This window comes from Camponotus vicinus, unplaced genomic scaffold (assembly GCF_025532165.1).
Source record: "Camponotus vicinus isolate PSW18456_S1 unplaced genomic scaffold, iyCamVici1.0 SCAF_12, whole genome shotgun sequence".
Taxonomy (NCBI): domain Eukaryota; kingdom Metazoa; phylum Arthropoda; class Insecta; order Hymenoptera; family Formicidae; genus Camponotus; species Camponotus vicinus.
This window is the reverse complement of record NW_028141948.1, coordinates 16391519-16417483: the sequence shown is the minus strand read 5'-3', so window position 1 is coordinate 16417483 and position 25965 is coordinate 16391519. Positions and strand designations below refer to the sequence as shown.

Genomic DNA, 25965 nt, shown 5'->3' with positions numbered 1-25965 from the left:
CGGTAAAGTTTTCGGTCCTTTTTTTATGATTTCTCTCTCTCTCTCTCTCTTTTCGTAGAAATAATACTCGCGACCGCACGAACGCGAATGCACGCGACGGTGCGCATAATAAATACGACGAGATCTCGCGCGTTCGCTGGGGAAGATTATCGCGACGAAAGTGGCTATAGCAGCCTTGTTTGATATGACACGCAAAAATGTATGATTAGCCCGTAGGTATGCGCGCGACCGTTAACTACGTAGCTTCAAGTACCGTGTTACCGCGTCGCAATCGCGCGTGTAAACGGCGCTTCGGGAGATCTACGTCGCCATAAAGGTCCGTATCGCCGAAGCGAGGAACGCATGCCGGTATTACAAAAATGCTGGTTTTAATTACATTTAGGTACGTCAGGCGGATCGTGCGATCTGCGAGCAGGCGAATACCCCGCCGCTTACGTTACGAAGTTTTCGAACTTCCCCCGCATTTCAGATATGCAATTATGCCGTGATGCAATTGGAATTTTCGCAAAAAAAAAAAAATCAAAATTTCGTAAAGTATAGTAGTAGTATAAATAACATTGTGTTGCAGTCTATATTTTTCACACAAATTTTATTACGCGCAGAGGAATTTTATTACGTAATTTGTGTACAAGAAATAACAAATATTACATACACAATGTATATATATATATATATATATATATAAACTATATTATTTTATATGTATGTATATTTTATATTGTCGAAAATTAAGGGGGGTTTTTCATATAAACATATATTCCTACATCCCTCCCTGTGGAGTTACTCCTTCAAAAAGGGGGGTAAAAATTAGGTTTTTATTTTTTTCTCAAATTTGAAACAAGTTAAAGAATTGAAATTAGGTGGATATTTTCTACTAGTAAAAAGGTTATTTATTAATATTTTTTCAGCCTCCCGTATTATTATAAGGGGATGAAACTAGCAACCTCTATTCAATTTTTTATTAAAACTTTTTAATATTTATATGAAAAACCTTAATTTTTGACAAAAAATCATCTAAAATTTTTCGCACTTAAGAAACATCCTGTATATTATATATTTTATATACTATGTATTATATATATATATGTGTACACTAAATATACTAATTTGATTATACAGAATTAATCGCGGGGATCTCTCGTGAATGGCGTCTTCTGGATAAAGAACGATTAGACCTAATTAGAACTATCGTAATGGAAAGACCGGCGTGAAAGCTCAACGTCGACCAATTAAGGGTCGTGCGTATGGACACTAACGAGTTTTAATGGACTCGAATCGAATGCACAACGAGCGCCACATTGGCAGGTCGCGTCAATCAGATAACATCGTCGAAACGTAGAAGAGAGGGTCGCTGAAGTGCCGATAACCGCGATCCGGCTTCCTGCTTTAATTTAATTGGACGATCGCCAGTCACGCGTGCCGCCTGATAAATAATTAACGCGTCTAGTCTAGATCGATTATCGAAGCGTCGCGTCGCGAATTGAGGGAGGAGGAGGGAGATGAAACGAGGGGTAAAGCTAACCCGAGGGGGAGGAGAAGGGAGGGGAGGAAAACTGTCCCCGGGGTTGGGCGTGGACGATCTCGTTCGTCGAGAATCATTCAGCCCTCATTAACTTATTGCGTTGCCTTATCTGGACCGACGATAAGAAGCCGCCGAATGAAAACGTTGACCGTCACGCGAGCCGCGAGATGTGTTCTCCGGAAGTTTCCGACATTCACAGTCGTCGCATTTACAAAGTAAGTAAATCGCTTATCCGCGATCGGCCATTTGCCATACAATGTAAGTAAGCACGAGAAGAGCCAGTGAAATTCCAGACCGTATTTACGCGAAATCGATAAAAGTATCGCGCCGTATATAAGCAGCTTAGGAGGCAAATTACCCAGTATTTCGCAAATACATTATAATTAACGAGCGCGATTATTAACTTAAGGTCGCTTTATCAAGTACAGTCATTACGGCAAATGTTTCTTATTAGTCATAAAATATCCCTCCGCTCGCGATCGAGCAATTTGGGTCAAAGCATGTCGCTAATAACGTCCTTTAATACGGCCTTCGCAATTGTTACAATATGACGTGCCATTTCCGTGACAATCCAGGAACGACGGCAGTTTTCGAATATAAATTGATGCTTCGACTTTCGGAAGAGCTTTCTTTTACGCGCGATCGATTTTTTCGTCAATAAGAGATTGATTGAAAATTGATGAGAAAAGTACGCGGCAAAATTGGGACACCCAGAATACGCCAGAAAACATTCCGCGTATACACAAGCTCTAATGACCGCGGTGATTATGCTGATGCGAGTATTGGCGTATAATGTAGCCTTAGGTGGAGAGAGAGAGAGAGAGGATGAGAGAAAGAGAGAAAGGAGATCTGTAGCGAACGAGATGGCCCATCATTACCGGAGGAATATTAAATGTAATGTACCGCTGTAATACATGCTCGAGCGGCTTCATGAACCGACAGTCTACTTTCAGAATACTTAACGATATCGATTACCTGTTCGCAGAATACTTGTACATCGTAAACGAATGGACTAGTAATAAGCTTTTATCGTAAATGATAAAATGACACGTATAATTATAATACCAATACACGTGTAACCAATATATCGTATACCATCATGTATGTACAATGTTTTCGTTAAAATGTCGAGCGCTCGAGGAGCTGTTGACCTTCGTCGAGATGACGCGTACCAATTCTTCGCACCGCGAATGCATTATGTACGAGGCTGTTTATTTTCTCGCTCATGACATTCCGTATTGCCGGTAGAGATACGGGATAAAATGTAAGAGGCCTAATGGACTCGAGCAATTCTTTTATCCAATACGGGCTATTTAATTTCAACGCGATTAAAAAAAAAAATACGAAAAGTTGTGGAACGAACAGGTGCAACGCGCGAGCGTCCAGCTGTCCCTCGCGCGCAGACGACGCCCTTACCTGTCACAGGATACGTCAGACTCTTGATTCGGCTAAACTAATATCCCAACGCCATCATTGATATCGGGCTAATCTTTGTCATTGGTCTTCTCTCGACGATCCGAGAGAATTTCGCGAACCGACCGCGATCTTATCGTCTTAAGCGAGTTTGTCACATGCAGACAGATAGAGAGGACAATAGCGTTTCTTCATTTTCTCTATGAAATGTATTTGTTTATTCTGGATGAATTATAAAAAAAAAGAATAGTTTTTTCCACGAGATGTCTCTCTCCTTCGCGCGCCCAGAAGATAAATATTACTGCAAGTGCAAGCGTCGGAGCTCTGGAACTGGCGTTCATTATAGCCGCTTAATGGCGCGATTTACCATTGAAAAAAGCCGGCGACACTGTCTGAATGAGCCATTACGGGTCGCTCTACAGAAATAATTATCGCAGTATTGACACAAAAGGAGCGCACTGGCTGGCACGGACGCGTAGAATGTCTCATTGGCGTTATACCGGGATGATGCGAGGATTTCTTCTTCTTTTCGCATCATCTCCTCTCTCTTTCTTTCTCTCTCTCTCTTTGTCATCCCTTTTTTTCTACGATTTATTTATGCGAAAGAAACGCGCGCGAAAGATAGAGAGAAAGATAGGTGAAGGATAAGGAGATAACATACACGGGAGGAATGGAGGATATGTGGAAGAAAAGAGAGGAGATGAAGGAGAGGAAAGAGAGAGACAAACCATGACGGCGTCTCTCTTGGAAAAGCAGATTGTTTGTTTGTCAGGAGCGCTCTTTCGTGCGCACAAACAAGTGGGAACAAATAATATCCTGGCCGCATTACGAGGAGTCGATGGCGAGCCGAGTGGATTCGATGTGTGCAGTTGGGGTGGCTCGCTCTTTCTCTCTTTCTCTCTCTTTTCTCGCGGTTGCCCTAGGGCGACAGTAACGAGGCGAACGAGTGCCGCACGTTCCGTCATTAATGCCGGCCTCGGGCCCACGCATCACATTTTTCCCTTCGCTCGCTTTCACGATTTAACACACATCTTTCAACCGAATATAACGGGCCTACAGCCGAATCGACGGCGCATCTCCCGGAAATTGACTCGTACGTTTAATGGATAATGATCGGAATGCATCAGTATCTTGATTTGCGTTCCACTTTGCTATCAACCGCGCTAAAAAAAGACAAGAGTTCAAAGAAGTCATTAAAAAAGGTGTCCTGTAAATAGCTTTTTCTCCAGCCAAAAAATAATAGATCCTTATAAAAATAAAATTTGAAAAATAAATTAGTTAGTTAAAATAAGTTTTTTTATGAAAGTAATATTAAGAAAACAGATATAAATTAATAGTATGAAGAATGAATAAAATCACGATATCAAGATATTGAAAATAATTCTTTTCGCTAACGAATGATAAATCATGCCAAAAATAAAATTCGGACATAGATTTCAGCACTTTGGCGCTTTTTATCCGTTTCTCGAATAATGCAAACAATCGAATATATTAATTCCGTGGAATAATTAATAAGTAGTAATTTATTCATTGACAAAAAATATTTTTATTAATTAAAGAATAATTAAATACTAATTTTTATATAATTTCTTAATACTCCATTTAACTTTATATTACATATATGTATATTATAGTTTTTAATGATTTCTAATAATCTCATTTAGCGATTTTTATAATTAATTTAGTGCAGGCTATTTCGTTCTTATGTAAATAATATTAATACGCCAATTAATTTCTATATGTGCGAGAGCATCGGGAATAGAAATGGCGCGGTATATTAAACGGACGTGTGTATTTATGAGCGCACCATGGCGTGTAATCAGTGGACAAAGCAGTTGGTTTCGCGGTAAAACACGCCGCGGTCAAGATCGTTTCGAAATTGGCCAAGGATATAGTCATAAAGGAATAAACCGGCCGCCATAAAAGATCAGTCAGGAAATTGTCGACACGACGGGAAGGAGATGCCGAAGGATATTTCGTATTCTTTCGAATAAGCATCGAACATACCAGTTTACAAAAAGACATCATTGATTATCTTAATAAACTCACGCGAAATTTCCGAGCTCTAAAAAGTAATTGAACTGCGTGTCTTGCTCTTGTCAGAAATGATATTGCCTTGCAATCGTGTGATCAATCTAGATAACCGCGCATTTGTAATTACATAGAAACTGGACGTAACGTAAAGTTAACACGGATGTGAACAACGTTGGCGTCTCTCTCGAGAAAAATTTTTCAAATTCTTTATATATACAATTTAATAGCCCGCCATTAATTTGCCACGTTTAGTAATTCTTATTGCGTAGCGTGCCTGTTTCTGTCCTGAACTAGTTTCATTGATTGCTTCACGTACGAGTAATTAACTAAGCTGATAGAGAAATACGATGTAAAATTACGGCGTCATTATCGAGCATTTACATGAGTTAATTCTCGATCCTTGTCTGGTTTTTTTTGCGATCACGAGTACGGTACTAGCGTGGGTAATTATACTAGCTACCTCGTTGCTATTAATGAATTTTTTAAGAGACGAGAGCCCGCTTCCTCTCTCTCCTCTCCTGGCTCGTCGTATCCGCACGGCGGCCTGTATATCCGTTATTTATCCTCTGTTCGACCGCGGACCGGCTTAATTGCTCAGCCAACATCGGTAGCACTACCTCCATTAGCCTACAAGCCGCTTCATTTACACTTAGTACGCCGCGTTTTGTGCGCAAACGTACAGAATGTTTCGGCGTCTTTTGCACTGTTACTCGCGGCCCCTCGTCCGAGAATCGGCAAACCGATCGTCCGAAGAAGAAATAAAGGTTTTTGCACACGAATCGCATAACATACATGTGTACGTGTGTATTTATAAGTTTCTTACAATTTGCGTTTTTATTAAACTCTCCGATAAATCGCGTAATATCGATACAATTCCGCTCATTCTGAAATATATACGACAAATACAAATACTATAAATAATATTTATTCAAAGCTCTGTCATATTTATTATTATTTACTGATATACTATATAAATTATTATTATAAATATATTATTAATATATTATATTATTATAAATAAATATTATTATTTAATAGTAAAAAAATATAAAATATATAATTGATTTATAGTGATTCTGCGACTTGTATGATACGCAGATTGCAAATGCGAATAAATATAGCTCTCAATTTATAATGCTTGTATTCTTAATAATATTCAAATAATAGAAAACAAGAGATTCGCGGAAATCGAAAGACCCTCATCGCTTCTCTCGTCGAAACATTCGATGTGCACGCGCGCGCGCGAACGGATATGCGCGTGTATATTTTCCGCCGGCAAATGCTACCCGAGTACAAGTCCGCTCGAGTACACTGCATACACGGCAGCTAATGGTTCGCATTGCACAGGTAATCCCACCGCATGATCGTCTCTTTCAGTTGTACCTGCTCGACACTCACCATCTCCGCGAAACACATGTAAATTTATCGTATCTATTCGCTTATTGTCCCCGATGACTAGCGGCCTTTACGTAATCGTAGGAAAAGGAAAAGATGAGTAATCGATGATATTTTCGATTTTGACCGATTATCACAAATCGATAATTAAATGTGAAAATATCTGGCTTGACTAATTTTGCGCAGGTTAAATTTTTAATCATTTTCTCATGAGCAGGTCGTTTAAATCTTCGATATCGAAAATATATTATGAGCATTTTTTTTTTATAGAATATTTTAAATCGATTTATTAACGTTCGGAGAATTATTTTAACTTGATTATATTCGAGGCGAGAGTCATTTTCGGTACATCAAGGGCAGGTGTCGAAGTAAGATTCTGTTACATAATTGAGGAGGGCATATTTTTAATCGCGCGATCAATCGATCGCTGATTTTTTTACGCTTTTATACTTATAGCGTACGGTAATTATTATAAAAAAGATCAATGCAATTTTTCGGTGCACGCCTCATGAATAACAACGATATAATAAGGCGACAGTTATCGCTGCAGATCGGACGCAAACAGATTTTCGCGTTGTTCCATCGTATTTTTATTTCGATCTGAAAAATAAGTACTCTCTCGAACGCAAACATAGCCAAGTGGTTCGGTTCCAAGTTCCATGGCTGAAGTAAAGACGCGCGATTCCCCGTTGGATGTACGCTAGCCGACTTCCTTTGAGGCGTATTCTTCGAGAGGGTAGCCTGCGCACACCCTCCGAGAGCTTTCACAGGCAGACAAAGCCAGCCCTTTCCACAGGCAGTCTTCGCACCCTCCGAATATCTCTGCCTCGCGTTTCTCGATCCTCTCCTTGTCTCTCTCTTTCTCTCATGCGTACTCTCTTTCCGCGGCACGACGACGACGACGACAGAGCATTGATTGCAGGTTCACGGTCTGGAACCTCAATTGTCGCATCTAAGGCACGCTTCCACGCCTCGAACAATCGCCTCGCTGCCGCTCTCGTCTCGTCCTCATAATCCGCCGTATCCACCTCTGCCTTCACGACCATCTCCTTGTCCTTCTCCTCGACTTCTGTCGACGAGAGACGCTTCCCGTCTGAAAACGAGACGCTCCATCGTCGTCGTCATCCACCGCGTCGTTTCATTCCGACAAAGTATTCGTTCAAATCACGCGCCCTAGGTTTCACCATTATCCGGGAATATCGAGGTAACGTTCCTCAATGATTATAATAATGACAGTTGAAATTTTTCTCTCGGAGATGCGATTTCGCACATTAGTCAATATCGGGGAGATTCTAGGAATACATTATCGCGAAAATTAACGATAACGTCTGCATCGAGCGCTTCGCGTAATCAACAATCTCGAGCGTCGAGATAATTAATAAAACCGAAACGGGTTACCGCACTCTTTCTCGCGAGGCGGTTATGGTACCTTCGTTGTAACCGTAACCCCTCATTATACTCGCATCGTGGCCCGTTATTAAAGCTGTTTCTCACTTTTACGAAACAAAGAAGCGCGAATTAAGCAATAAATACGCCGGTGCCTCCTGCGCAGGCCGACCGGTTCGGCAACACGACCGTGACACGACCAGGTGCGGTGTATCTTATGGGATCGAACTCGGATCGGTTACGATCTAATTGCGATCGGCGGTGTTTCCAAACTCGCGATCGCGATCTCGTCGTCAATGTAATGCACTAGCCGTAATAATTACAAATTAGAGCGTTATCGCTCATCAAAAATTATGCCTTCATTTTCCAAAAGATGATTGCACAGCTGTTGGAAATATTTACCGCGCTATAAATTCGCATCCCGCATCACCTTCACGGCTACAATCTATCATTACTGCGGTACAATAATAGGTCCTTGTAGAAAATCACATTGAAATTAGCCGTACAACGTACAGCTCTAACGGAGAAACGCTTCCACAGCGTGCGGCGATATTCTATACAGATACGTTAACACGACGCGAGTACAATGGACACGCGCTTCGCAAGGGAACGGAGAAGGTCGAGTTGGGGCGGGTGGGTGGTTTGTTGCGACAATGGCGCGGTTACTTTGTCCAGGAAGTACAGCACCATCGCCGAACCAACCCTCCGGCTTGAGCCACCAGACGCTAATGCAAGTTCCGGTGAACGTCGGGCGAAGAAGGATAGACAAATGCATCGAGAGAGAGAGAAAAAGAGAGAGCAGAAAAAAAAAACCGCGGCAGGAAGCGGAAGAGAGCCGGGGGATGGCGGAATAAAAATCGTACCGGCGTCCACGGAAAAATGCGAAAGTTTACCCCGCGATCTTTTATTATCGCTTTGCTCGACGGCGCCGGTACACGCGTACCGAGCTAATTCTGTTCCATCTATCCCTCGCACGAGGAAGAAAAGTTGGCGCGGGGGAAGAGGGAGAAAGGACGTTATGCGCGAGGGAACCGCGTCTGGACCGCGCTTTGAAAAATGGTCCGAAGAGAATCCTGCGATCGATCAAACAGTAACGTCTTTGTAAAAATCGATTTACCGATTACAATGATTTACTTTCCGTTTATTTCCGAGAGGATAATGAGCCTTCAAAAATCTCATCCGAATATCTATCTTACCAAGATCATCTCGCGGCACATGACGATGATACTTTTAAACTTGGGGCGTAAAACTATCGTGTAACCCGCGCGTATCAGCTGTCATAACGCATTCTTGCTTCCTTGTGTGACAGGCGTTTAAAGTATGACCGGTTTGGGAAGAGATGTGGGGGGAGGCAACGGCGGAAAGGTAACCGTGTAGGGGCCCGTGGAACGAGGGCGTAAGAATGCAGCCGCGCCTAATGCGCATTTCGTGTCAACGAGGGCGACGGGTTCGTATAGCGATGGAAAAGGAGTCGCGCTATCACCAGGAGATCGAGGAGAGTCTCTCTCTTTCTCTCTCCATCTCTTTCCTTTTCTCGCGGAGAGAGCTGCGCCGCCACCGAAGGGGGGGGGGGGGAGGAAGAGCCGAGCGGGACGCGGGATGTGGGACACGTGTTTCCAGGGTCCCGATTACCCGCCGTCGCCTTCTTACACGCGTACATCGCTATGCTCGCGTAATGTCCCTGTCGATAAAACCCCCGAGGCGCGCGCGCGCGACGTCCTGATTTATACCTGGTATGAATATAGCGAGGCGCGCGTTATCCACGTCCTCGGATTATGCTCGTCGCAAATGTCACGGAGCGATATATCCGCCGGAAATCCCGCCGCGACCGCGAGAGTGCTCGTCGTACTTTGGATTATTTTTACGACGGGAATTGCTCGGAGGCGATACTTTTCCGCACTTTCCCTCCCTCCCTCTGTCTTTCTCTTATTATCTCTTCCCAGAAAATTTCTTCCTCGAGTCTTAATCCTTTAATTAAAATTTTAAGGATTAAAAAATTGTCCTTGTTTCAGAATTAATTCTTCTTTTAAATGACACAAAATAATATAAATCGAAATATTGATAAATTACTTAAACGTAAATTGCTGTCTTTTTTATCTTTATATAAAATAAAACGAGCTGTATATGTAATTAGCGATATCGACAAAGTTGAGTCATTTATTCGAAAAACTTGGAGTCCGGTGTAAGATAGCAAACGATCGGACACTCCCGGGTAAGCGTATAAACGCGAGCGAGCGGAAGAAGCCGTTGGGGAGGAAAAGCGCACTAGAGAAGAAGGTAGACTAGGATAGGAGGGTGTTTGGTGGAAAAGCAGAGAACGTGAGTTGTATCGCCAACCACGGCTTTAATAAACCCCCTTGGATTCCCGGCGACGCACTATTGTGGCGGAGTCACTCTGATCCTTAAGGTGGTAGGTCCGCCTATCCTTGGCATCCTTCCTTTTCCCGCGTCCGGCAGTTTCTCTCTCATTCTACTTTTCTCCTCCATCTCTCTCCGGGGTCTCTCAATATCCCTTTGTTTAGGGTGCTCGAGAGCAGTCGCGGAGCAAGGATGTCATGCGCCGGCGAAAAGGTTCTCGCGCCAACCCTCGACCCCCGACTTTACCCGGATTCTCGCTTACAAGACTGCATTCGAATGCTGGATGGAAATGGATGTTTCTCGTGATCACCACTCATGATACGGATTCGGGGCTCGAGTCCACAAAGGTATTAAATTTATTAAGTAAGCGATAAAAAAACAATTAAACGCACAGAATCTCGTTTTAGATGAATAAGAGCGAAATAATTTATAAAAATAAGTAATCACTAATTTTTTGCTTTGATATTATTTATTATAATTTAATGTCAAAGTGGTAAAGTCTATTTAATTAGAAACTACAACATTTGAGAACGCGGATATATTAATCATGTCGACACATACAAGAGAAAAAACTTGTTGGGGAGGCCGTTGATGCATTTTCTTCGGCACGTGGCCGTGACCCGCCTATATAATTTAAAGAGTCATCTAGATTGAGCATGTGTACTCCCATGATACAGCTCGTTTCATTTTTCTCGCCGCGTTCGTTAGAATGGCCTCTAAGCAAAATATTGCGCCCACTGTCGCACCGAATGGATATGGGCGTGCGTCGCGAGATAATCAATCTCGACCCTCTCGATGATAGATTCCATTATGTTCGGAGAGTAAGTCCGGTGGCACGCGTGTGGCTTTCGGCGACGAACGCTCGAGCGCACTTGAAAAATAGCGGGACTATTAAGCTCTAACGAGGATACGTGTAACACTCTAATCTACTTATATATACGAGGAGTAGTACGAATATACGTTTTACGGGCGCAACATTCGATCAAAATGTGTCGAAATATTCTTGGAAAATGCGATCAACGAAGAAAAACCGATTCGCTCATTGTCGAGTAAAATTAGCGGTCGACAACTCGTAAACAAAATTATCGAAAAGAGAGCGACGTCTGGCAAAAATGATATTTCAATCGAAGATATCGCGGATGATTCGATTACCCCTACCGTGCACACGCGCACGTTTGGGCTCGTCATTTCACCTAGCTAGGTGAAAGACAGCCGCGGCGAACCGGTTAATGTATCTATCAATAAATTCTGCTCGTACACATATCGACATTCTGCATTTAAGCGGCTGTAAGCGCGCCATGGAGTTTTAAGCGCAGCGGCGGAGAGTTGTCAAGCCTTCTCGTTATATCGACAAAACGTGTCTGCTCATTACGTTGACAGACAACGCCGACAGAAACGAATGCGACGGCGAACGCATATTCCGTGTGATCTGTCAGCTCAGACCCGGAACGGATATAACACGAGAGGGGCCGAATATATATACATAAATAAAATCGACCAGCGTTTTCCACCGCGAAGGGAGAGGATCTGCCTCGCTCGCGAGAGACTGGATGTCGCGTTAACGCGACGATTGCAGGTGAAAACGACTCTCGTTCTCTCCCTCGCTCTCTTTTTCCCTCTCTCTCTCCATTTATTCATAAAGGGGATGGAAACCCGTCGAGATACGGCGGCAAAAACAGCCGGGGAATCGCGGAATAGAGAAGAGGACAGAACGACGAGAGATGGACAGAAAGGGGAGGGGAAAAAGGGAAAAGCACGGCGTTGACAACAAGTTGCGTTCGGCAGTGTACGAGCGTCGCGTTTGTATTAAAAGCTTGCAAATTCGTCGCAGAGAGAGAGTTCTGTCCTGGGATGCAAAAGAGAGCGCGATGACGAGATAAACGTCCCGAAGAAGGGGAACGGGAGGGGACAGTTGGATGGGAAAAGCGATGGAAATGCGGATATCCAGTCGCCGGAGGCGGCGGAGCCGCTTTCCCGACTGATATTAACGCGAACGAGTATTTTTAATTATCACCTGCGAATGTACGCGCGCAAAGACACGCGGCGAATATGAAATAATGCTGCGATTTTTTAAAATTGAATCCCGCTCCGGACAAAATGCCGCCGCGCACTTTCACGAATTTTAATTTTGTACGCGACGGTATCCAGTCACGTGTAGCATTAATTATACGCTTATATGAGATTTTCATAATGGAATTCGCGAAACTTTAATTCGCGCGGACGATCCTACGGCTTCGCGAAAGCACGAGGCCGAATAAATTAACCCTCTCGCGATTCGTCTCTAACGCGAACGTTCGGAATAATGCGTATTTGCCCAGCTAATTTTTAACATATTTGTACTCCGCGTCCTACCGTTGGCCTCAATTTACTATATTCCCTTTCGAGCGAGTTGTCCCGCTGTGTACACGACAGAACAAATGTGCTCACGGCAAACGTCTTGCGAGTTTCTCGGAAGCCCGAGACATAGCTACCAACTTGCAAAATACGCAGTCGTAGACAATATTTATTATGCGTGCCTTCTTTGGAGATCTGTATTTGGTTTCTGACGACATTAAAAGTTGTGCGCGGCATCTTTACTAGAAAGTCGTCTCTTTTCTGCGTGTGGTCCATTATACTATATTTCAAAGATATCTTTTAAACATAAATCGAGATACGTATGCATGTGTATGCGCGCACGCATCGCTCTTGTATCTTGCGTGCAATGATCGCTTTGACAAAGTATCCGTGAATAGTGGAGGATACGGTAGCAAAGCGAGAAACATGGCTGCCGGTAATGGAGTTTACCTGGAACACTTATGCACGTAGACCACGCACGTGAACAAATGCATAGTGAATTGCTGACATGGAAAGAGAGAGAGAGAGAAAACCACGTACGAGAAGTACCGCCCCCCGGAAATGCACTCCTGTTGCATCCTCGCTCCCCTCTCCTCTTTTCCGTTGGTATATATATTTCTCGTATACGTCAAGATGGTCGTAGTTCCTGAGACATTATTATATACGGGTACACATTCTTTATTGAAATTTAATAGACATAGGTTTACACTATATAAAGCACTATATAAAAGTATATTAAAATTTGTATAAAATTGTATTATAAATTATATTATATTATAAAATTATATAAAATTATATTATAATATTATATAATAATATTATAATAAAATTATATTATAAATTATATTATAAAATTATATAAAATTATATTATAATATTATAATAATATTATAATAAAATTATATTATAAAATTATATTACAATACAATTTTATAAAATTATATTATTAAGCATATTATATATATATATGTACAAAATTATTGAAATAACTTTTTTTGTTAGACCATGTTATACCGGTGTTTATACAAAGAATAAACCTACGATTCTTACATCGGTAATTGCAGGAGAGATGCTCGGTAATTTACCAGTAAACCTTCGGGCGTTTCTTTAGTCAGCCGAGGGTCCGAATCATTATTATCCGAGCAATAAAGGAATCCCTCGATCGCAGCCTCGGTGCCCCCGGCGGTACTTGTAACTCTTGGCGTAGTCATATACCGAGGAGGAGAACTGGTTTTTCCTATACGAATTTTGCAAAACGGTCGCCAAAGTTTAAACGAACAACATCTCTATCATATCTACTGTATAGACCGATATATTCGCTAAAAATCTTAATTTCGAAAAAAAAAAAAATAATAATTTTCCGCTTCGCGTGTCACTTAAAATTCAGTTAAGTAAGTTAGAGATTTTTTTTTTAATATCCTTTGCTTGTTTTTCATGCAACGCGGTTCCACGACAGAATCGAAACGACTTAAAGTCAGGCTTAAAACAATCCACGTTGCCTGGCAGATCCCCGGGGGACACGCGACACTTTGGGTGGCCGGTCCCTCATCCGCCGCCGGATAATGGATTCCCGGGGCTACACCTTGGCATCAGTTATTTTAATCCGACGATTAAAAATGTCAGACACATGTTCGTGAAAGGCGCGATTTCGCGCTGCGCAAGTTTGGAGGATTAGATCCCTCGTGGCTCCGACGCGACACGATCCGAGAGTGGTCCTCGGATCATATAGCGCCGGACACGCTATATGCTGCTCGATTTCAAGGATCGGGGGAGGGGGAGGCCGGGGGGGCTGTTTTCCTTCGTGCACGAAAGAACGCGACGTTTTCTGGATAAAATATTGATTTTATCGGGACGCTTTATTTTCAGATTTCTATTTCAGATAATCGAATAAGTAGCTTAATTCATCGATGGTGCAATGAAAATTGTGTTATTCGTAGAATATAAATATTTCGAATGGAATAATATGCGCGCATAATAGAGAATCCCGTGAAAAATATTAGATCAGAGAGAGAGAATCGTAGTTGTTCTTATGCGCGGTCAATAACGCGTTTCACTACAGCTACTTCTTGTTTCAGAAATTATGAATTCACGTTGTTCTCGAAATGACTGTGGCTCATCGGATAGTCGAGTCACGTTCTCGCCCAAGAGACACGACCGCACACAGGTGTACCGCTGCACGGATCGTATAATTTCTAAGGGGCGTTTGCGGGGGCGGAGTCCGCAAAGGAAGTGTACAACTGGCGCACCGCGTACATGTGTACGTGCAAAACGCGCCGCCATTAAAGTCGAAACGATATTATGCGCGCGATGAAGTGCGACTGATAATGGCATGTCGAACGATATACCGTTGATGCAACAGCACGTTGAGATTGCAAAGTGAACAGTCACCCGATAGATAACGATCACGACTCGATTTTCTCGTTGAAACGGAAAATGCGTTTTGTTTTCCTCATTTTTTTCTTTTTTTACAACATTAAGTGCAGGTAGAAACAAGGTATGCGTGCTCGGTGTTAAATTATTTGTCAACTTTACAACGAGAAGACTTCCTATCTCGGCGAAGCAGGTAGGAAGAACGGTCCAAGGAAACCTGAACCACGACGCGAAATGACTTGATACGTCCCGCTGCGCTCGCCAGATTCGCACGTGTGTTAACACGGCCGTTTCACGCGCGTGTATACACGATTATGCTCATCTCACACCTGTCCACCGCTTGAGGTATTCGCCGAGGATGCGATGCTGCGTACCGCTAATTGGCTCGCCCCCTCGAAATTTCTTCTACACTTGTATTCGCCATCACCCTCGACGCAAGAGTATATTTCTCTCGCGCGAAAATGTGTAAAACTATTGTTTTCGCGATTAATATAAAACGGAAGATTGCTGTACTGAATAGTAATCGTGTCTTTTGTATTTGATATGGCAAGGAGTATCGAGAATCTCTATCGGGCAACAAAAATCAGCGCTCTCGAAGCTTCAAGAGGCAGGGTAGGAAGGGGAGAAAGCGGCTTTTTTCTCGTTGGTGCAGATGCAAGGTTTCTAATTAACGCGGCCAGACTATAAATCTGAAATTGATCAGTTCTCTTTTTGCCGGAAGGTGATTTGGGGACTCGGTTGCGTGACTCATGTGTCGAACAGTTTGAGTATTCTATAATGCATACATTTTCTCAGATCATCATGAATATCGTGTACACTTGTATAAATATAAGCATAAATATAAATATCTCTCTCTCGCTCTATTACAGAAATTAATTGAATAGATTTCCAGTCAAATGTTGCAGTTTTACCAACAGTATCGACCATTATAATCAATTAAATGATTAAAGAATACGCATTATTAAAGGTAGTGTCTCCTCCTGTAAATCAGATAATGATGGTGCGATAATATTTTTTCAGGTATCTCGAGGTGAAAAAAATGTGATCCTGAGCGCGAAACATAATTTTTCTGTTAAGCATCCCGGTGAGAAATCATCTCCATCCACAGCTCACCAGGTGTGGGAGCGCGCGTGCGCGTGCGCCTACAATTTATAATTCGCCGACCTGGTGTGAATTATGGCGAGTAGATTGTGTGTACTTACCAATCTACTTCTCGTCACAATGCACCCTCTCTCTCTTTCTCTCTGTTTGTTTGTCTCTTTTTATAACACATGCTCTGGTAATCTGCTCAGTAGTATTCGTGTGCATTATATCATGAGAACGTGCCCACACGAACACTTATCCTGCGATGCGTCAGATGTCACGGTACGTCGAATCATTCTGCGAACTCTGGACACGTGTAGAAGTGTGAAGGTCACGCTCACGTTTTACGAGCAACTACTAGACGTGCATTATTAAGTTTTACGGTCTTTGGCAGTATTCGTAACGCGAATCGAAAGCTTTCGTCGACAATTGGCGAACGTTGGACGATTCCGCGGGGGCGTCCTAATTTAATTCTCGCGCGCTCGATTGTACCGCTTACCCTGCTAATCGAGACTTAATTTTCGCTAAAGCCGAGGATTATATTACCACGAGCGCTCGCCAGCTTCGGTTTGCGAAATCTCGGCTCGCGCCGAGACACCGCGATCGCTATCTACGGTATTCCTGAAAGAATTCGTGGTGTAAAGGAATTTCTCTCTCTTTCTCTATGTATGTAGGATCGTAAGAGATGGCCGGATATTTACTACGCGACGATCCGGAAATCGCCGCGGGATTGTAATGGCAACCGACGGCGCACTTATCGGCCGATCGAGAAGGGAATTTTTTTCGCGAAACACGTGTTAAAACATGCGATGAGGCTGCATATGTATCTACCTCAAAGACGGCGGGATAAGAGGAAAAAAAACGAAGAAAGAAGGAACTCGAGAGAGGAGCAGACCGTGGTCGAAAAGCGAGTGAAGCGGGATAAGTCGAAAAAAAGAGCGAAAGAGAAGAGGGATAACAGCAGGTATCTGGAAAAGAAAATGGAAGAGACAAACGATATGCGAACTAGCCGGTAATGTACCGCTCTCACGCTAAAGCCGTCCGTGCAAGGCATCGTACACATATATATAGGTAGAACAAAGAAGGACGACGGTAGGGTAGATAAATACGAAGGAAAGCGAGCAAAGAAAGGAAAACTGCGCGGTGGCACGGTACCAGATAGAAACATGAAAGCTCGAACTATACATTGCGCAAGTAGCGTTCTCTTGTCGAGAAAAGAACGGAGTATCGCGCCCTATTGGCGGCCTATCCCGGTCGTGCGATATAAATATCTCGAATTCCCTCTGATGGAAACAATAAGAAAGAGAGAGATGTATAAATAAAAAGGGATGAAGTATCGAGAAAGAGAGAGAGCCAAGCTTGCAGCGAAGAAGCCGATCGCGCGCTCACCACATACAATGCTATCTCATCGACGGGATCAAATTGTCAAAGATGGGACGAGCATATTTCGCGTGACCCCGCCAGCAGTGGTTCAATTCCTCGGGAATACTTCGATATATTTGTCATTGCGCTCACGACCGTGTATTAGGTGTATTGGATACAGAGACAAGTCCTCTCCTCTCGCGCTCTTACCCTCTATCCCTTTCTTGGTTCCGATGGTCATCGTTCCTCGGCCGGAGGCGCGAGGACGACACTCTTTCACGACGGGATTCCACCGAATATAAATCTCGCCGCTCCAGGATCTATCTACTCTGCATGGAGCTATTAATCTATTCGAGTCGTTGACCGAGGAAACAGATACAAATTATGATTAAAATCTCGTTAAGATTCCACCAGGATTACGATCTCAAATTTTTGTTATCGTACGGAAAGGAATTTGTTTATTTATTTGTTTAATCATATCTTTTACAACGCTATATATAACAATTTTTGTGCTTTTTTGGAAAGAGAGAGAGAGTCGGAATCTCTCTCTCTCTCTCTCTCATATACACACACACATAGACGTCTCAATATTTCAGATTAGTATCCCATCTCATAGTTATTCCCCCTAGCGGAGCCGACATCGATCGTCGACTTGCCTGAATATGTAATCAAGGATCGTCTCGCGGAAATGTTAGCGGCGATGGTATTCGACCATCCGCCGGCACCTTTACTACTCCGGAACGCACTTCCCCGAGTAAAACACAATATATACATCGCGATATGTATCTGCCGTAAACCCATACTTAACAGCGTGTCGGGCCGGAGCTCGTTCCTGCAGGACGATGATCCTCCCTTCTCTCTCTCTCTCTCTTTCTCTCTCATGCTCCTTGAAATTTCCTTTATTTCGTTAATCTTTCTCTCTCTTTCTCTCATCAGGTTCTATCGTTGTCATCTCCCCTCCTCCTTTCCACGATCTTCTTCTACCGACTATCTTAAATACTCGGCGCTGCGTGTAAGAGCATTAAAATACAGGCAACCGCTCGTCTCGCGCGTTCCGCCGTCTCCCGTTCCCTTCGTTCCTTAGACGCGGTCGGAATTTCAATTCCGCGCGATTCGCAGCCGCTAAACGGCCGTCTATTTGCATGATAATTGTTGCATAGCCTATGAGATTCGCGCTACCAGTGTTGCTCCAGATATTCTCGTATAATGGGCTACTCGCGCGATACTCGAATCTTTTTCTGAAATTCCATCTCCCCCCCCCCCTCCTCTCCTCCGTTTGCGTATCTCTCGCACGTACTTACATATTCATTCATTTGCGCTAACGAACGAGCTATCAATCCGTTGAACAAAGGACTTCATGTATTATTAATACGCGGAGCATATATGCGTTTTTTTTTGACTTATGCAATTCACACACATACATACAAAAAATGTATATTTATTTTTTTTTAATTCATAAAGTGGTAAGATGTTTTTTGAAATGATATCTCGACGCTTGTCATCGTGCAAACGTAACGAGAAACAATAACGACGTTTCGTCTGTCCGTTGACTCGCGCAATCGTAAATCAGTAATCTCGCGTAATAAATTGCGACCAAATACGGGGAACAATCGACATCCTGCGGACGCGCACGACGAAGATAGCGCAGCACCTGCGTCATGCCCTCAGCGTAGCCGCAAAAGAACGCATTATGCCACGATGCTCGTTAAGTGCATCGCTTATTCTCCGTCCGAAATGTGCTTTACGAAATGCCAATAATTGGCCCAAAAATTCGGCCGCGCTTATCTGCGGCCTGCACCTGTCGTCGAGGAAGCGTCCCGTGCATGCAAATGCATGTGGACTGCTTCGCATACCAAAGATTGATATCTTCGATAAATTGCCGCGGTAAACGAGGGTGTAACCTGTTTCGCGGGTAACGAGCTCTATTTTCACGGTATGAAACCTTCATGCAACTTCGTAGATAAAATTTGTAGCATCTCTCTCTCTCTCTCTCTCTCTTTCTCTCTCCTTCTTTCTCTCTTTTTTTCTCTCTGACGTGCAAAATGTTTGATACGTTTTACCTTTAACTTATTATAGTTGGCTGTATAATTTATCTCGATTTATTTCTAAAAATGCAATTTTATATATAATTATATAATAAATAAATAAATAAATATGCAATTTTCTAAAAATGCAATTTTATATATAATTATATAATAAATAAATAAATAAATATATATAAAATTGCAATCATTTATATATATGTAAATATATATAAATATATAAATATGGTATAGAAATATGTTGTGTTTCAGAATAACACACATTTTAGTTCCGGATTATCAAGGAATGAAACTGTCGACACGGTGAACATCAATTTTGATAACGATTTACGAAGAGCGGGGCAAAAGATACGCACCGGATGCTGGGAAAGCGAGGCAATTCTCGAAAGAGACGTCGGGTAAGCAATTTTCTTATCGGGGCGTCATTTCCGGTCGTTTATCTCATGGCTTGTAGTTAAGAAGGGACATTGATTAAAGGGCCATTTTAACTCCCGATAAAATACCTCGGCAGTCGTCGTCGCGTACCGCCTTTCTCTCACTCTCTCTCGTTCCCCTCCCCTTTCGCCAAGGAAGTCGTCCACCCCGGTTCTTCATTTCGCTCCTTTTGATTCAATTTACGAGTAGGATGGCATCGATAAAGGTACCCGATCTTATACTTAGACTCTGTCCGTTTCTCCCCTCCCTCTGTCTCCCCCCTGCCTCATCTTCTCACCATCTTGCATCGTGGTATCTGTCTCCCTTGCCCGTTCTCAAGTACCTGGATTCACCTCCATTTCCTACTGTGAGTTGTCCTTGCGTTTCTCCTAGTCTCCTTATTCCTCCGTCTTTCCTCGCCACGCTCTTATCTCGCCAAGATCAAATCATTCGATTCCCTCCCGCGAGTCGAATGGCCATAATCGTCTTGCTATTACCTTGAAAGAAAAAGAGGGTCGTTCCTACTGCTATTTTCCCTTTCTGGATGTCGTAGAACCGGATGGTCATTTTACTTCACGCTGATACGACCGGTCAATAATAGCCCGCTTTTGACAATGTACGAGGTGAGGCAAAACTATCCTTTCCCCCATACGATTTCGGCAGAAAGATAGTGCGAAATAAACGATGCGATAAATGCATAGATAACGTTTGTTTATCTTGATATTCAGTATTTATAACGCGTTGGAAAATATTCAATTCTTTCTATAAGAAAGGGTATAAATTGAACTGTGACGTCTGTTAATTTCTACTCGAGTTCCCTCTTGATTCTCTCGCGTACAGAGCTTTACGGCGTAATACAATCTTACGGCGATAAGGACGAATTTCAGATATGTCGTCGCCGGAGACAAATCTCCGGGGAAATTTACATTTTAATAATAATGGCCGACTGTGTGTCAAATCGGCGAGCGGAGCCGCGCCAGGACGGGACGAGGAGCGGGAGGCTGGCGTCGACAAGACGCGACCGAAGTTTGATATTTCGCCGAAAAGTCCTCGCATTGTCTAAAAGTTGATGGCGTCACCCCAAGGAGGAAGATAACATCTGGTGCTGCCTCCATCAACAGCCTACTCTACCCCAAGCCCCCGTTCGCGCAACCACCCCCATTCGCGAGGAGTGAAGGAAACTCGTCTTCAATTATTCTTGTACCCATCCTTCCTCACTTCTCTTCCCCTCTCTCGTTCTTTCTTACACGGCTTACCGCGCGTTGCCACCATCCGGTTCATCCGCGCGTCCCCTCTCGGAATATCCTCAGAATCCAACCTCTTTCTTCGCTCATTCCATCTGTCACGCAGTTCTGACGAACAACGAGTTTATGGAATTACGAGAGACAAAGCGGAATTCATTTGCATCCATGAAAAACGTATATATATATTGTTTGCGCGAGTTGGGATGCACGCAGTCGTAATCGCTTCTTTCGTCACTTGTGGTCGATATTTATTTCTCGCAGAAATTAATGTGGTTCCTAATGTCCTTTATTTCCTCGGGACCTTCAAATCGAATCCGTTCATGAAAATCGAGGAAGCGCTAATCCTATCAATCAAAATATATTAAAGCTCGACCCGCCTTTAGGCCCGTTCCCCTTCTTTTCTTCGCGACTTCACCCTTTTAATAAACTCTCGCCGGGAGCGAAAGGAGCGATTTAAAGAGTTTTCGCGGGAAAGAAGCAGGTTGCGAAAGGGGAGGGCTGCAAGAGCTGAGATCCCGGAGTCCGAACAGCTGGCCTTTGAGGGTGTCGTAACTATTTAATTCTAAAAGACATCGTTGCCCCTCTCGCTCGCACCTCGTCGCGCGACCCGGCCTCTTCTCTTTGCATCACAAAAGAACCGCAGGAAATTCCAATTCCCGTCGAATGTCACCTCGGGATCGTCGACGAACCGCCGGTGGTAGCCTTTGTTCGGCGTTATTATTTTCGTATTAGCAAAAATCTGTACAATAAATGCGGAGACGATAAACGATCTCGGAACTATCATGTATTCATCGATAAACACGCTGGATACAAGTTTTCGGTTATATTTGCGCGAGGGAGAAGCGACGTATGAAATTTTCCGACATTAAAGCGTTTTTTTTTTTCAAAAATATGCATGTAATTTTTTGAAGAATTTCGTACTTTATATAAATTTTGCCTTCCGTCAACACGTACACAAATGATAATGATAAATCTATAACAACGGCTGTAATCTGCCGACATGGAAGCGCCACACTAGTGGCGTTCACACGTGTAACGATCAGTAGGAATCATATAAAACACAAGCACATTTTTCATAATTACGCATTGAACGGATGCGAAACGGATGCTGTGTACCTTTTTGGTGCCAGCGCGCGGACACGCGAGAGCGTTATTACGCCGTTAAATATCATTTGCTAATTAGCTTCATCGCTCGACGTGTAACTATAAATTATTCTGTCTATTTCGATGTATGGAAGCTCTGACTTCCGTGTTCGGCGAGAATTAACCATAATACCACATCGACCGCTCGGAATTGTGATTATCCTCCGTGCATTTTAAAATAATTAATATTTATTCTGGCTCCCCCTTCTCCCTCCTTTAACACGTGTCTGTGTGTGTGTGAAATGTAGGAAATTTTAATTTTTCAAAGCATATAAATTATTATGTTCTATAATGGAAACGTTCTATAATATTTCTCTTTGTTTCCCTGATATCCTCTACAACTACGAGATACGCGACTGCATTTATTTCATGTGAAACATTGTGTATACCGATATAAAATATTTAGCTTGTCCTATTTTATTGTGTTACAACCTATATTTCGCGAGGAGAGTGTTTTGTTACGAAGCAGTGGATAAAACATGGAAGAAGAAAGATGGAGATTTTTCAGGCGCAACATTCTGCTAAAATGTCTTTCTAGTCCCTGAAAGGGAAAAAATAGCCTCGCATGTTCCCACTTGACACTCACATATTCAAGTATTGTCCCGTTTCAACCTCGCATTCTAATAAATCCCGAAAAACATCCGAGATATTTATCGTTCGCGATAAAATAATGTTACCGCGTGTCGCGAAAAATTATATTGCCATCTCGCGATATTGATCGATAAGATAATAACAAATATAACATTTTCCTGCTTTTACTCGTCATGATACGATTTAATACAAGGCTATCAATGTTATCGCGAAGAAGAGAGAGAGAGAGAGAATAAAATTTTTCATCGAAGCATGAGATCGTCGTTTCGAAATGCTCATCGCCAGCGAAACATCTTCCGTCTATCACCTCTCACCGCCTCTTCGTCTCTATTTTAGCTTTAAGGATGTCCTCCGAAAACTGGTAAAGTGCAAGGTACAATGCTTGGTGGGTACAGTGTGTCCGACGTTCCTCCGGGGAGCGATCAATGATAGGCCGGGGGTACGAGTCACGTGACCTCGCCGCGGGGAGTTCGCGCAATGCATCACCAACCAACCACCCAGACCACCACCCTCCTCCACCCTCCTTCTGCCACGGCTCTCCACCCGATCCCCTGTATATCCTCCGACTGCCTCCGTCATCCTCTCCTGCGCGCTCCCCTCGACACCCCGCAACACCCGTCCTAGCCAGCCGTCTCGTATCCTGGTACCCCACTCTTCACTTTTCATCCACCCTTCGTGCACACCCTCCACCCCCCTGGCACCGCCGCAGAGCTCGTTCGCCCGCCGCCACCACCACGTTTCTCTGTACTCTCCACCGCGCAGACACGCTGGGAGTACTAAACGGGATTGTTGCTACGTTGCTCTTGGCGACCAGCAAGTGTCGCCGTCGTCGTCTTCGTCGAAGACGAAGGCAGCGCTCCGCCGTTCCCTCTCTCATCGCCTTCTTGCTCCGCTCTCTCTCTCTCTCTCTCTCTTGTCGCCCAGTTTCGCTTCAACCATTTCGGGAAATGGAAATGCTATTCCATCGACGGAATATTCGCATTTTTTACATTCGATGATGCTCAATGATTAGGTTCGAGTCGGAATAATACGCGTGAATTGATGACCATGTGAATTGGCTCCAGCTTTCTACATTGACAAATGAGAGGTCTTGTCTTGGAATTTTTTTCCCTCGGAGAAAGGAATGAGGAAATAAGATCGATATCGTTGCGCTTATTTAACGATCGCTTGATTTTGATTGAACCGCGGTTTTTCCTCGCATCAATCGCGCTGCATAGTTTTTTTTTTCACTTTCAAGAAAATTAAATTTCTACTACTTCGATATATTTGGTCCTCTCTGTCAGCGCACTTTTCTATCGTTATTCGTTTCCGCCTTCGTGCATCTTCAAATATCAATTACGTTATTGCTTCTGTTATTATATTTTATCATTCCGCAATTTCCCCTAAGCTGAGAGTTTGTATATGTATTATCCATTTTCATTACTCCGTTATACGCGTTACTACACACGCACAATAGCGATATCTATTAAAGTGGAATCAATTTGCCTGCTCGCCTAGTTTTATGTGTAATTGTGGCGCACACTGAGCGAAATTTTTTCGCAATAATACACTTCGTCGCACGAATATATTGCGAATAATGCAAATACATCGCCGTTCTTGCAGAACTGACTTTCCCAAATTGAATTGAAACTATCGCTTCGCGATACCGATATCCAAGGTCTCGAAATGTTTTCGCCATTGACCTACTTGGCTCAACGAAACCGATATAAACGAATCAAATGTAGCACGTAATCCGACGTGACCTGCCTTAGTAAGAAGATAAATATTTCTATAAATTTTACGCGAAATGTCGACATCATTTATTTATTTATTTATTATGATTTTTTTCATGATTATTCCATTAATTAATGTGTCGTAGTAATAATATTAAATTTTTAAGCCCGACATTTCAGTCGTAATGTCATGTGACAGAAAGACAGGCGGTCACACACGTTCGTGTGAAAATATACAATATAGCTCGACGACTCTTGGGAAATCATGGCATCCATTACTCACGACAGAGTGTTTCAAAAGAAAACAGAGAAACATTTTGTGGATCTGTCAACGGTCGTACAACGTATTCGCGCTGCACAATTTTTAATTTGAGAGATTCTTTTATCAATTTCTCTTCTCGACACGCGAATCTTTCCTTATCAAAAGGTCCTCTCTTTCTTTATATTTAATATTGGACAGTAAACACAAGCTTCCCTGTAATAATATCTCGTCAAACAATAATAGCCGCCATCAAGTATAGCTGATTGACGACTTTACAGCGACTTTACTGTCGTCGTCTTATGTACGATCGCGTGCGTGGTATACGTCGGTTGACAACGCCAGTGTAAACAGCCCTTAGTGGCCGTAACACCGTGGCAGAATGCCGGCCCTTCGACCGGTAACCTGCATTCTACGTGGTATGCTCGTTAACGACCCGTTGTCCGCGCGATAACTTTAAGGTTACTGCTAACACTTACATCTGAACATTTACGCCGTGAAACAACACTGCCACTGATTGCGAATGAAACAGCGAACGCGCGCTCGAGTTGGCGCGCGTAGAGAAAGAAAAGAAAATGTGGAGTAAATTTATTTCTCGCTCACTTTACCCGCGCGATAAGGGTGGAATTATTTCTACAAACTGCTCTCCGTTAATTACTCGCGTATATAGCTCGGCCGGGTAATCTAGATCCTGGCACCTGCCGGGCGAAATTGTGATAACGCCTAGTGTGAAATAACATTAACGCGGTACCATTATTATAGCGCCATTATGCCGCTGCTACACGATTAATATCGGATATTGTACGGTAAATCGTGGTTGTAGGAGGAGAAAAAAAAAATGGGGGTTAAAAATATATTATTAACGTAATTTTAGCTCCAAGTGTATTTTTATAATTCTCCGATGATATAATATTGTTATTCTCTCTCTCAAACGGACGAAATTGACGATATATCTGACGTAATGTTCGTGTTTGCGTAAGCTTCCGTATTTGTTTGTCTTTAGACACTTTCTCACAGCGCTTGGAGCGAAAACGAGATATGATATGACGGATGGAAGTCTCTAATATCCAGTAAAGTCAGCGTGCAAACTAAGACGGAGGTACGAACACGCGGACGGATTATGGACGGTTATGATGCGTGGTCCGCGTGCGCCCTTCCCCTCCGCCCACCCCTCGACGAGGTTTAGGCGCGTGCGAGCCGGATTTATGACCCCCATTATGACGTTGACGTATCGCCTTCGCGAGGGTGGCCTAAACCAAACCCAAGGCGAATCTAAGCCCCGTGTATCTAAGCCAACGGCTAG

The 25965-nt window shown here is 43.1% G+C and overlaps 1 protein-coding gene and 1 long non-coding RNA gene across 4 annotated transcripts in view; one reads left to right on the top strand and one right to left on the bottom strand.

The window, feature by feature from the left end:
- The window catches only part of LOC145963033 (uncharacterized), a 269815-nt gene that overhangs the window by 223696 nt on the left and 20154 nt on the right, over positions 1–25965 (bottom strand). The gene's annotated exons all lie outside the window — the stretch shown is intronic.
- Positions 1–25965, top strand: part of LOC145963004 (uncharacterized) — a 30484-nt gene that overhangs the window by 2981 nt on the left and 1538 nt on the right. For 2 of the 3 annotated variants that reach the window (XM_083084565.1, XM_083084566.1), the window contains exons 1-3: positions 1549–1737; positions 10273–10455; positions 19552–19697. In XM_083084565.1, the coding sequence (XP_082940691.1) occupies positions 1690–1737; positions 10273–10455; positions 19552–19697 (377 nt within the window). In that variant the 5' untranslated portion in view covers positions 1549–1689. Of the gene's footprint in view, positions 1–1548; positions 1738–10272; positions 10456–19551; positions 19698–25965 lie in introns of those variants that run through there. The other variant, XM_083084567.1, reaches the window with a different exon arrangement.